Here is a 13,248-nt window from a genome sequence, read left to right on the forward strand (position 1 = left end):
CTGACTAAATCCAATTCAATGGTGAAGTCAGATATTTAATACATTTTAAGTAACAGCAACTTTTAGAAAGTCGCCTTATCCCTGCCTGACGTTCCTGTAGGATAATTTGCATTTGCTTTCCAGCTTCCCCTAGCCAGTAATTGGCATTTTAATATGTGTGAAAAGGGTGTGAGATGCCTCTCACAAGAAAACAACAGGCTGACTAGAATGGGCAGAGATTACTTATTTGACCCTCACAGAATACAGAGGGTGGGGCTGTGGGTATCCTCCATGGCACTGCAGTATCAAACCCTGCTTGAGTGTCAAATTCTGCTTGACAGGTCTGTTGGGTGTACACATAACACTGGGGTTGCATTTGAGAATGAGGTAACAGGGTGTCAAAACAGTTCTTGTGCATCTGCTCTCTGCTTCCTGACAAACCCTGTTTTTGTGCTGTCACTGGGTTTATTAAGGGCTACAGTGGTTGTTTCAAATTAGATTTGGTGTTAGATGTAGGAGGACACTAGGATTACAATAATTCACTCCCTGCATCCACTTCCAGCCCTCCGAGCCCAGGTTTAGCGTGGGCAAAGATTTTCACCCTCTTGAAAATGCCCAGAGTTTGTGGGGATACCCCAAGGAACTTTTGCCTCATTGGTTAGGGCAATCCATCAGCTTGTTACAGGCATAAATGAGGCATGTTGAGGCACACACTTCGGAACACTCAGAAAGTATTGAAGAGGACTCAATCTGCTGTCTGCAACCTAAGAGGAGCACTGAAGAAATGTACCTGCTACTTCTTGTTCCTAGGAACAAAGAAGTGGACTCCAAGGGACATAAGGCTGACCTCCTGTTCAGCCACATGAATAAAACAAGCTACAAGTAACCTTTCATGCAACTTCCCAGCTGACCAGTGACAACTGACCCTGCTATTGCCCTCTGTCTTTAAGTGCCTCCCTGAGGTCTTAAAAGTGACTCCTATGGTGGATTTGGATTTAAAGGACTAAGGGCCTGATTTAGATTTGGGTGGACAGGTTACTCTGTCACAGCGGTGACGGATATCCCGTCAACCAAAATACAAATCCCATAGAAAATAATGGGATTTATATTTCAGTGGCCAGAGGGAGTAACCCGTCCGACAAAATCTAAATCAGTCCTTGAGTTAAGAAGTAAAATCTTTGGACTATATGAACCTGGTTGGCGTATCCAAATCATGTTTTATTGCGGTCAGCCTAATACTGTGCCTAGGTCCCAGTCTACCGAGACCAGTGACTATCATTGGCCCATTGTGCTTCTTGGCGCTATCCCTACTTAAACCTTTAAATATTCATATCTCTGGTTCCACTTATTGTAATTTTGTCATTTTTAAGTCATTTTTGTTTATTTAGTTTTACTCTTTTTTTTTTTACTTTGGTTTGGGTTCTTTATTTTTTTGCATTTCAACTTCATTACTGTTAATACTGCATAGTTACTTTACATATTGCTTTGGGTTCAGGTTAATTTAGTGCCTTTGAGGGTTCACCCTGGCAAGGGTTGTGATTATTCTTTGAGGTGGGTACTCATTCACCTCAAATAATGATCCACATTCTTACACTCTGCCATGAATCAAAAAAATATGCTTTGGAGTTTGTTTTAGAAAAACTAAAATGTATACAGAGCATGCCAAAAGAAATCTCAGTTGCACAGCCCGCTTTGGCGTTGGTGGCGCCCAGTGTGACATCCTTTCTTCACACCCCCTCCAAAAAAAAAACTTCTTCTCCACAAATTCCCTAACTACCACACTCCACTAGCGCCACTCATCTCTCTCTATACTCCCTCTCTCACACGCAATTCATTTTTTTTTTTTTTAATAGTGCTACTAATACCAGTGTAGGGTGTCAGAGCACTTTACATCACACACAAACATAATACAGAGCCGATGAATCGGACGTGAGTAAATCAGCCTATAGGAAATGTTACATGACAATGAGGATTACAAGGTGTAGGAGTAGGGTCACCGATACTATTACAAAGTATATTTTAAGAGTGTTTGGTATGGAGAAACACAAACTCAGAATGTAATACATTCTGCAGTGGTTAACGCTTAGCTTACTAATAATAATGTATTTCTACACAATTTTTGCAAAATTAGGATAATGAAAGACTTTGGGGAAAAACATAACGTTCTAACCTACACCATGCAGTTTGCATGCAGCTCTTTGAGGACAGCTCATAGGTCACTTTGCTTATTATGGTTGTAACGTATGAACTGCAAGCAGCAAAAGGATCTCTGTGTTAAAAGCAGTAACCTACTGAGCTATCCACCTAAAATACAGTTCAGTGATTTGCGTGGTACATGTTGTTTGCAGCAGGCATCTTAACCCTCTGCGCTACTTTAGCATGAGTGGAAACTGCCACTAGACAAAACTCTGATCTCTTACACAAAGAACTCTGCAGTGGATGCTTTTTAAATCCCTATTGTTTGTAAACACAGTGCCCCCCCACCCCTCAAGGTCAGTGCTGGGTGCGACTGTACTGGTCGCACCACCCTTCAGCCGGCCTCGCTTCGTTGTCTTCAGTGCTTCAACTGCGCCGGTGGATACTCTTAAGGCAGTGGGATCCACACCAGGTAGAATGGCAATTTCATATTGTGGGTGGAGTGGATGCAGGGCCTTCACTACCCTAGGAGGGTCGCAGGCCACACAACATAATTTAAATTACCACTTTACTATTTTCTGCGTTTCTTAGAGGGAATACATCGAAGCACCATTTCACCATTTTATCTTGCTCGAAATTTTGCTCAATAATTGTGAGTAAATATGTTATTATTTTACCTGATACGGGCTAGACCACTGCAATAGGGCATTCACTGTCAAGTATGGGCAAAAGCTACAAAGAAACTAAACTACGAAAATGTGTGCAGCAATCTTAAGAAGGAAAAGAAGGAGGACAGAAACAAACTAGTATAAATAATTAGAGAAGATCAGACTAGTGTTTAAGAAAGATGAATGCTTCAATACGATTGAAGAGCAGAAATTGTATATAGATGGGAGAATGGTGAATGTCATGTAAAAACAAATATGGCCTTATTAAAGCGTACCATAGCTGCAGTGTAATAGTGATAGATGGGCAGAAAACTAGCGCGCTCAGGTATGTAGGTATTGCGTGTTCACGCAAGAGATACTTCACATTACTCATCATGTTAAAGGCCCACATGCTTAGCGCTAAGCTGCATTGCATCGTGCAAAAACCCACCACATTTTAGCAAACAAGGATCTAAGTATGTCACAGTAGATACGATGCTGTTGACCTATATGCTAAGTGTCTGGATCATACAGCAGATTGGGGTAGAAACATTAATGTAAGATATAAAGGCACTGCGATTTAAGGTTTGTTCAGATTGGATATTAAATATTATAATCTCTCCCACAAGAAGCAGTCAGCTGTAACAGGCAGAAAAAGAGAGTGGAGCTCTGTATCATGGAGGTTGGTTTGAACACTGTCACTGAAGTACACCAACCTCTTTTCAAGAGCATCTAAAATGGTGGTTCTGCTGTTAAAAGACAATTTGATGATGAGATTCATGCCAGTGTGATGAAAATGGCCGACACCATCAGCCTAAAAACCACTTTAATGGAGGAACTAGTGTGGTGTCTGACTGTTTTCTGAAGGTGTATAGAAGGCAGCAGCCACAGTATCACGAAGCATGAAGGAATGGTTTGATGCGAGAGGGTGCATGGGCAGGTGTTATACAGTGCGTAGATATTTATAACAAGATGCAAAGGTCCATTTACAATGGAGGAAAGCCGAAGGCCATACACAGTAAAGCACAAGGCTGTCCTCTTTAAACGCTGTCCTTCCAGATCCCAGATGGGAGACATATTCAACTCTGCACCAGTACTTCGCTTGCTATGTTAACATAGATCCCTAACTCACTGATCTCCTGTTTTTTCAGTCGGTTCTAAATAAAAGGGTACTTACTCCTTTCACAGTGGGGGCCCTCCCAGCCTCTGCAGTCGCAGCGGTAGCTCCCGTTTCGAAGAATGCAAATTCCTTCATTCATGCATGGATTGGGCCTGCACAAGTTAACAGGACGTTTAGCCTCTAAAAAAGAAGTGAATTAAAGTTCCTTAAAAAATAGCATATGAAGGAGCACATGTAGGCTGGAAAAAGTCTTACTTCAGTACACATTGTCATAACATAGTGTGACATCATTCGGTAAAGTGATAACCCATGAAGATACTCCACGAGTCTTACACCAGCTCAGTAGCAGTGACAAAGGTAAAAGGTCTGGCTTGTTTTAGGCATTTGTGTTCTTTGTAGTGGCTGCATGTTGTTGTGTGATGATATGTTTGAATGCACCCATAGAAAACACACATGCAGGCAGCTATACGCATACAGACAATTTCCAGACTTGTGCACACACTCATTAAGTCAGACGTCACACAAAGGCACTAGGGTGGTCTAGCCACCACATTTTTCATGTCTGCTGGGCCACAGGTACGACCTGGCCACGGGCCAAGTCATCAACAGACATATCATGCAAATCGCACAATAGATGTAGTAGTTAATTTGAACCGGTGCTTGCAGCTAGGGCTCACCAGCACTTATTTTTGGGGACCAGCACTTTTTTTCCTCATCAGACTTTTACTTAGAGCAAGAGAGAGAGAAACACATGGGGGGGGGGGGGGGTTGCATTAGACAGAGGAAGGGAAAAACTGAAAAAAGGTGAAGCAAGGAGAAGGTGGATGTTCTGAAGACAGATTCACACCACGTAGAATAGGAATTTCATAATATGGTAGCCTTTCCTCCACTGGGTGAGTGGATGCAGTGCCTTTACTGACCTAGAAGGCACATAGGCCACACACCATGAATTAAAGTACCACTTTAATATTTTCTGCATTTCTTAGAGGGAATGCACCCAAGCACCAATTCAATATTTTATCTTTCTCAAAATGTTGCTCAATCACAGTTATGTTATCCAATAACTGTGAGAAGCTGCCTGACCTACCTGGTGTGGGGAGGGCTTTCTCCTCTCCGCCCCCTGTCTGCTGAGCCTGCTTTTTGTCTTTTTGCCTGTGTTTCTCTAATTGAGCTCTCAGTGCTTCCCTGCATCGCCGCTTCCTGCCTTCAGATTCCCACCTCCCGCTAGGCCCTGCCCACATGCCAGCCCATTTAATGCCAGTCACTGCGCAACAGTGCTGATGGTGCGCTAAAGGCAAGCCCATCTGTGCCCATTCACGCCTGGACAGTGCCAAGCGTCAGGACCCCTGGTCCGCCAGCCCACCACCGTTACTCCTCCGATTAACTCAAACGACTCAACCCAGACTACCAAAGGACCCTTCTCCTGCCGCAACTGCCACTTCTCCTGCACCACGGAACCCACCTCAACCTACACACAATGAACGACCGGTCGTATCATTAAACTCCACTGCGCCCTCCTCAGTGTTCGATCCCTGTGCAAACACGCCATCCAAATATGGGACACCATCACCACCCTCGCTCCTGATGTGATGTTCATCACAGAAACCTGATCCATCCCATCATCCACCCCTGACATCGCCACGGTGATCCCCCCAAAGGCTAGAAAATTATCCACCGTGACTGCCCCAACAGACGGGGCGGAGAAATCGCCATCATCCACAAGGACTCCATTCTCTGCACCTCCACCAATGACAACCCCACGCCAATCATGGAATACCTCAACTTCCAGATGAAATCGGATGCTAACACTACCATAAGAGGTACCCTCACCTACAGACCACTGAACCCCTCCCCTCATTCTGCACTACCATTCCTGACCTCATCGCCTGTTCTGCTTTGCTTCAAAGCTAAAGATTGCGAAGAATTCAGCACTCTTAATCTGAGTAATGAATTCATTAAGGCACTTCCCAGGTCTCAAGCACAAATATACGAAAATAATAACGTAAGCACTTAATTTGAATGCAGCAACGTGCAGCTACTCAAATAATCACACCAGTTGGATATTGTTGGACCTGGCTTTTTAACGGGGACATCCACAAACTTTTTGCCTCCTTCCTCCTATTTTTTCTGACCTGTTGTTGTTGGCTTTTGACCTCTGGGCACTTTACCACTGCTAACCAGTGCTAAAGTGCATATGCTCTCTGTGTAAATTGTACTATTGATTGGTTTATCCATGATTGGCTATTTAATTTACTTATAAGTCCCTAGTAGAGTGCACTATATGTGCCTAGCGCCTGTAGATTAAATGCTGCTAGTGGGCCTGCAGCACTGGTTGTGCCACCCACTTCAGTAGCCCCTTAACCTTGTCTCAGGCCTGCCATTGCAAGGCCTGTGTGTGCAGTTTCACTGCCACTTCGACTTGGCATTTAAAAGTACTTGCCAAGCCTAGAACTCCCCTTTTTCTCCATATAAGTCACCCCTAATGTGTGCCCTAGATAACCCCTAGAGCCGGGTGCTATGTGGGTAAAAGGCAGGACATGTACCTGTGTAGTTATATGTCCTGGTAGTGTAAAACTCCTAAATTTGTCTTTACACTACTGTGAGGCCTGCTCCCTTCATAGGCTAACATTGGGGCTGCCCTCATACATTGTTGAAGTGGCAGCTGCTGATCTGAAAGGAGCAGGAAGGTCATATTTAGTATGGCCAGAATGGTAATACAAAATCCTGCTGACTGGTGAAGTCGGATTTAATATTACTATTCTAGAAATGCCATTTTTAGAAAGTGAGAATTTCTTTGCACTTAAATCTTTTTGTGCCCTTCAATCCACGTCTGGCTAGGTTTAGTTGACAGCTCCTTGTGCATTCACTCAGACACACCCCAAACACAGGGTACTCAGCCTCACTTGCATACATCTGCATTTTGAATGGGTCTTCCTGGGCTGGGAGGGTGGAGGGCCTGCCCTCACACAAAGGACTGCCACACCCCCTACTGGGCCCCTGGAAGACAGGATTGAACTGAAAGGGGACCTGGTGCATTTCTTAGACACTCTTTGAAGTCACCCCCACTTCAAAGGCACAACTTAGTATAAAACATGGCCTCTGCCCTACCTCATCAGACACTTGCTGGAGAAGAAACCTGAACCAGAAACTACAACCTGCCAAAAAGAACTGCCTGGCTGCTTAAAGGACTTACCTGCCTGCTTTTCTACAAAGGACTGCTGCCTTGCTGTTGGCCTGCTGCCTTGCTGAACTGCCTGGCTGCTTAAAGGACTCACCTGTCTGCTTTTCTACGAAGGACTGCTGCCTTGCTGTTGGCCTGCTGAACTCTTGTCTGGCTGTAAAAGTGCTCTCCAAGGGCTTGGATAGAGCTTGAAGTCTCAGGACCAAAAAGACTTATCTTTTTCACTTGGATGCTTCGTGCGCCGAAATTTTCGCCGCACAGCTTGTTCCGCGGCGAGAAAAATGCCGCACACCGACGCTGATCGACGCGACGCCTTCGGGACGACCGGAACTTCGACGCACAGCCTCGCAAGGACAACGCCGCCCGACTTCCAGAGAAGAAATCGACACGACGCCTGCCGTGAGATCGAAACTTCGATGCACAGCCCCGCGGAACGACGCGCAGCCGGAAAACAAGCAGGAGAATCCACGCACAGACCTGGGACATCTGGTAATCCCCGCGACCCATAGAAAGAGACTGTCAGCGCGCCGGAAAACGACGCACGACTTCCCCGCGTGAAAAATAACGACGCAAGTCCATGTGTGCTCTGGAGAAATCGACGCACACACCATTTTTCCGCGTATCTCTTCTTCTGCGGCCCTTTGCGGAGATTTTCCACCAGAAACCAGGTACTTTGTGCTTGAAAGAGACTTTGTTTGCTTTTTAAAGACTTAAGACACTTGATATCACTTTTCAGTGATATCTTTACAAATTCATATTGCATCTTTGATCGTTTTGACCTGCAAATACCCAGATAAATATTATATATTTTTCTAAACACTGTGTGGTGTATTTTTGTGGTGTTATATTATGGTATTGTATGATTTATTGCACAAATGCTTTACACATTGCCTTCTAAGTTAAGCCTGACTGCTCGTGCCAAACTACCAGAGGGTGGGCACAGGCTGATTTTGGATTGTGTGTGACTTATCCTGACTAGAGTGAGGGTTCTTGCTTGGACAGAGGGCAGCCTGACTGCCAACCAAAAACCCCATTTCTAACAGATATTAATAATCAGAGAAAATGCAGTATATCAACAATCAATATATATGCAGTGAATAAGTATATTTATGCATGCACACAGTGAAGCTAGATAATTAAGAATTAAAAATGCATCACCATAGGGATCGAATCCAACATCATCCTGGTCTGCCAGAGACAAGCTGTGGAACCCGGAACAGCTGAGACAGGAGGAATTTCCCCAATGGGACTCTGATTTTCCTGAGCAATGCGTCCACCCTGAGGAATGAGTTACTTCTACCTCAGAGCCAAGATTCCCCACCTTATATACTTTAAATAAAACTTAAGAGGAAGGTTCTGGTAACTCCTCTCCCTTCAAGTAAGTTGTGAAATTCAAACACTGGCTGTACTACATGCAAAGAGATTGGCCAGATCCCAAGATGTAGTGCCAAGACCGAGCAGTACCCTTCTTTCCCATAAACATTCTCAATTTTGTACACTCCCCCATGTTGTGTCCCCTTCCCTGGTGAGAAAAGCAAAAACACGTTAACAAGTGTGTGGGGAAAAATACCTGTGCCACCAACGTGACGGCATTTGAAGCTAAGCTAAACATAAAATGGAGTAGTGGTCAAGAAGGAATCAGTGGTTAAATACAGATAGCATTACATTGCCCACTGGCAGTCAACCCAGATCACTACATCTTCCTGGGAGACCTGAACTTCCACCTCATAGACCATAACAACGCCAATTCCACAGCACTCATCAAAAACGTAAGCACCATTGCCTTCAGCCAACTGGTCTCTGTCCCACCCCACATGCTGGACCTAATCTTCTCCACCAGCAGCATAACTAAGTTCACCCACACTACTGAATTAACATGGATGGATCACAGCATAGTACACTTCACCATCGACCTACAACCCAACACCCCCACCAAACTTCACACCCTCCCTTGCCGCAGCTGGGGTAAAGTCATAGCAGCCACCTGGTCCACCGCTCTCCAAAACACAAAACTTCCCCCAGCCGACACCCTAGAAAAACCAATTACGAAACCTCTCCAACTGGCTCACCACTGCCGTGGACACCACAGCTCCCCTAATAAGATCCGCAAGTAATCATCCCACCAAACAAGCCATCTGGTTCACCCCAGAACTATGCACTCTCAAGCTACAATGCAGGACCCTAGCGAGAAGCTGGCGTGTCAACAAGAACCGCCTACCCCCCAACCTCGACTCCTTCGAATCAGCTCTCAAATACTACCACACCCAACTGAGGAACACCAGGAAACAAGCTTTCAACTCCTGCATCGAAGCCAGCTCCAACCACCCCACAGAACTCTTCAACATTGTTAGAGAATTCTCCTGCCCTGCCGCCACCACGAACACCATACACCCCTCTCAATCACTCTGTGGCAAGCTCTCCGACTTCTTCCTCCAGAAAATCGTCGACATCTAAAGTAACTTTGAGACCCAGCCCTCCAACCCCGACTCACCCTGTGCCCCAACCTACACCACCACTTCCAGATCTACAAGTGGAAGCAGCTATCCATGAAAGACACCTCCAAACTCATGGCCTCTGTCCACTCTGGATCTTCTGCTGACCCCTGCCCACACCACCTCTACAACCTGGACCAAGAAGAAATAGCACCGACCCTCACAGAGATCTTCGATGCCTCCATCACCACCTTTCCCAACAGTGGGAAACACGCCAAGATCAAACCCCTACTAAATAAACCCTCTGCCGACCCCAGCAAACTCAAGAATTACCACCCAATCTCACTGCTCCCATTTACCGCCAAGATCCTGGAAAAAGTAATCAACAGCCAGCTCACCCACCACCTTCTCAATCCGGTTTCCTACCCAGCCACACTACGGGGACAGCACTCATAACAGCTACCGACAACATCAGGAACATCTTGGACCTCGGTGGCACAGCAGCCCTCATCCTCCTAGACCTTTTGGCAGCTTTCAACACCATCTCCTACCACACCCTGATCACTAGACTACACGCAGTCGGCATTCAAGACACATCCCTAAACTGGATCTCGTCCTTCCTCATCGGCCGAACTCAAAAGATCCTGCTTCCTCCCTTCATCTCCATCCCCAATTACATCATCTGTGGCATGACCCAGGGCTTGTCCCTCAGCCTCACCCTCTTCAATGTCTACATGACTCCACTAGCAGACCTCGTCTGCACCCACGGCCTCAACATCATCTCATACGCTGACGACACCCAGCTCATCCTCTCCTACACCAATGATGCCATCACCACCCGAGTCAACTTCCAGGACACCATGACAGACATCGACTTCTGGATGAAATACAACTGTCTAAAGATTAACTCAGAAAAAATTGAATCCTCATCTTCAGACACAAGCCCTCCCCATGGGACGACACTTGGTGGCTCGCATGCCTTGGTCTCCCTTCCCATGCTAATTATGCACACAACCTCAGGCTCACTGTGGACACCCATCTCTCATGAGAAAACAAGTCAATGCGGTCACCTCGGCATGCTGTGCAGGAGTTTTCTTTAGATACCCCTCCGTACTAGGAAGATGGTCACCAAGGCCCTCATCACCAGGCGTCTAGACTATGGCAACTCTCTTTACGTCGTGACCGCCAAACATCTCAAAGGATGCCTCCAGATCACCCAGAACACCACCGCCTGAAACATCCTCGATCTCCCCAGAAGAACTAGCTCCACTCCCCACCTTAGGGCCTGCCGCTGGCTCCACAAAAAATAAAGATGCCTCTTCAAGCATGCATGCCGTGCCCTCCACAACAGCGGATCCACCTACATCAACCAGTGCCTCAAGTTCCACCAGCCTACCAGAGATCTCTGCTTGGCCTCCCTCGACCATGTATCTGACACTAACACCTTGGAGGACGCGCCTTCTCCCACCTTGCTGCCAAATCCTGGGACGACCTTCCCCCCGCCTCCGGACCACCTCCTCCCTGAAGGACTTCAAGCAGCATCTCAAGACCTGGCTTTTCAACTATCACCTCCTCCAGAGGATCTGACCCCACAGCACCTAACCAGTGCCTGGAAACCCCCCTGGGGTGGCAAGCCAGTGCTCACAAGAATTCCCTGATTGATTGATTTTAAGAAGAACACAGCAAATAATTTTACCTGATAAGGGTCCGACCACTGTAATAGAGCATTCCCTGTCAAGGATGGGCAAATGCTTGACAAGGAACCTGCAAGAGTGAGGTAAAGAGCGAGGGTGGCTGATGGTGAAATAAAGAGGCATGGGGTTTAATTAAGACTAGCTGCCTTGGTATTCAGCACTCGACCTTTTATACTTCTAAACAACACTTGAAATAACATAAAAATATGAGAAGGCACTTTTCAATGAAGTTAACATGTTTCTGTGGGATTAACTGAAGTGATTTATCTGTAAGAGTTTCAAAATTGGCATTCAAGAAAGTAGGTTACACATGTTTTCTGTTTTCATCATGTTCCTTCTCTGAAACTTTGCTGATATTACAGACCAAGATTAGAAGACATATAATCCTCTTTTGTCTACATGTCATTCATAGAACCATAGCATCTTTCACTTGTCTAAAGGCAATCTTCCGTGGATGGGCTTGTGATCGCAGGGACCCGCCTCCTAACCCACGCACGGGAAAAGGGTGCACACCATAATCTGATCGCACAACAGCTGGCAAACACGTATTTTCGTGGCGCCCTGCGCTGTGCAGGACCGCCGGTGATTTATGAGCAAGTGATTGTGATTTCTTTTTAGAGACACAGACTCACCTGTCGGTTTCATGGCCTGTACTTGAGAACCATAAAACAGGAAGGTGGGCGTGCACTTTAAGCAATAAATATAAAACAACCAGGTATTTCCGAAAATATCCAATTAAGGTAAGGAATACATTTTGAGTTAGGCACGTTCTATTTACGGAAGGAAGGAAAGGCGAGGAAAGGATGAGGAGCAGGGTGCAGAGTTAAAGAAAGAGGAAGAACTAGTGGTAATAGAAGGAAAAAGGGAACAGGATGCATGGAGGGAACACGAGGAAGGGAAGAATGGGGGAGGCATAGGAGTGGGTATGTAGAGAAGAAGAAAATATGGGAAGATGCATAATAGAGTATGAGAGGGATGAAGGAGCTGGAAAAGAATGCAGTGAGTCGTAAACATGAAAGGAGGGTGAGATGAGTGATAAACGAATGAAGAGAATATGAACAATTTTACATTAGATGTTATCTGTTTTTCGTTTCCTCACCTCGTGCAACGACCAACCCACCTCACCTCAGTGTTTTCTTTGCCCCTTTCCCTGTGCCTCTGTCTCTCCGTCAGTCCTCTCGTTCTCTTCTCTTTAATTTTTCTATCAAAATACACCGACCCTGTCCCTCTCTTAACCCTCACAAACACACTCGTTCCACCCAAACCAAGTGCTGTGAAACTTCGGGTGGACCTTTGGATGTATTTGATAATCCAGCAACGGGCAATTAGAGAATGTGGGGAGGATGTAATGGGGACAGGGCGCCAGGACAGGTTGAAGGCTGCTACTAATAAGTCAAAGGGGGTTGAGCAAGCTGGTGGTCGAAGAAGGATGTTTGCAATACCAGGCTGTGGCATCTGTGGAATACGTTAAGCACCAGTTACATAAAAATGAAAATAACTGTACGGGTTCCATTAAGAAACAAAACAATCAGGAAACTGCTTGAGCATTATCGAAAACTATAACAGCAAATGCCATAGCTGGAGTTTTGTATCAAGTGCAGGCCCACTTTCAACTGATGGATCTTTGTTAAGTTCACTGTACATACAGAAGCCCATTCACAATCTGCATTTTCTACACCCAGTGTAGTAGTACTAAACACGTACTACAAAATTTTATTTACAAACCCACATGTGGGAACCACTTCCTCTCCTATCTTTTCTGTGCAGAACTCTCCACAAACATATAAACGTTTTTGTAGTAAATGTGGGAGGGATAAGAGAGAAGTGTTGGAAAATTGGAATACTTCGTACTGAATGGAAGATGTTTTGGGAAATTTAAGAAGGGGTTTAAGAATGGGTAAGGGGAGGCTTACAGTAGGATATGGCTATACAAACACCCATCCTCAACAGAATAAGACCATTAATATTCACAAACTAAACTTCTAATGTTTCTTCAGCCCTAAAGGTTACAAACAGTGGTAATTGCACTCCATACATATATTAACCTAAGTTTTTTAAA

At 45.4% G+C, this 13,248-nt stretch overlaps 1 protein-coding gene across 3 annotated transcripts in view; it reads right to left on the bottom strand.

Annotated features, from left to right (window-relative positions):
* The window catches only part of VWA2 (von Willebrand factor A domain containing 2), a 225,181-nt gene that overhangs the window by 17,921 nt on the left and 194,012 nt on the right, over positions 1 to 13,248 (bottom strand). For 2 of the 3 annotated variants that reach the window (XM_069239308.1, XM_069239309.1), the window contains one exon: positions 3,940 to 4,062. The exons of the other annotated variant lie outside the window; for it this stretch is intronic. In XM_069239308.1, coding sequence (XP_069095409.1) covers positions 3,940 to 4,062 — 123 coding nt within the window. The remainder of the gene's footprint in view (positions 1 to 3,939; positions 4,063 to 13,248) is intronic. 3 annotated transcript variants of the gene reach the window in all.

The sequence above is a fragment of the Pleurodeles waltl genome, chromosome 6 (assembly GCF_031143425.1).
Source record: "Pleurodeles waltl isolate 20211129_DDA chromosome 6, aPleWal1.hap1.20221129, whole genome shotgun sequence".
NCBI classification, from domain to species: domain Eukaryota; kingdom Metazoa; phylum Chordata; class Amphibia; order Caudata; family Salamandridae; genus Pleurodeles; species Pleurodeles waltl.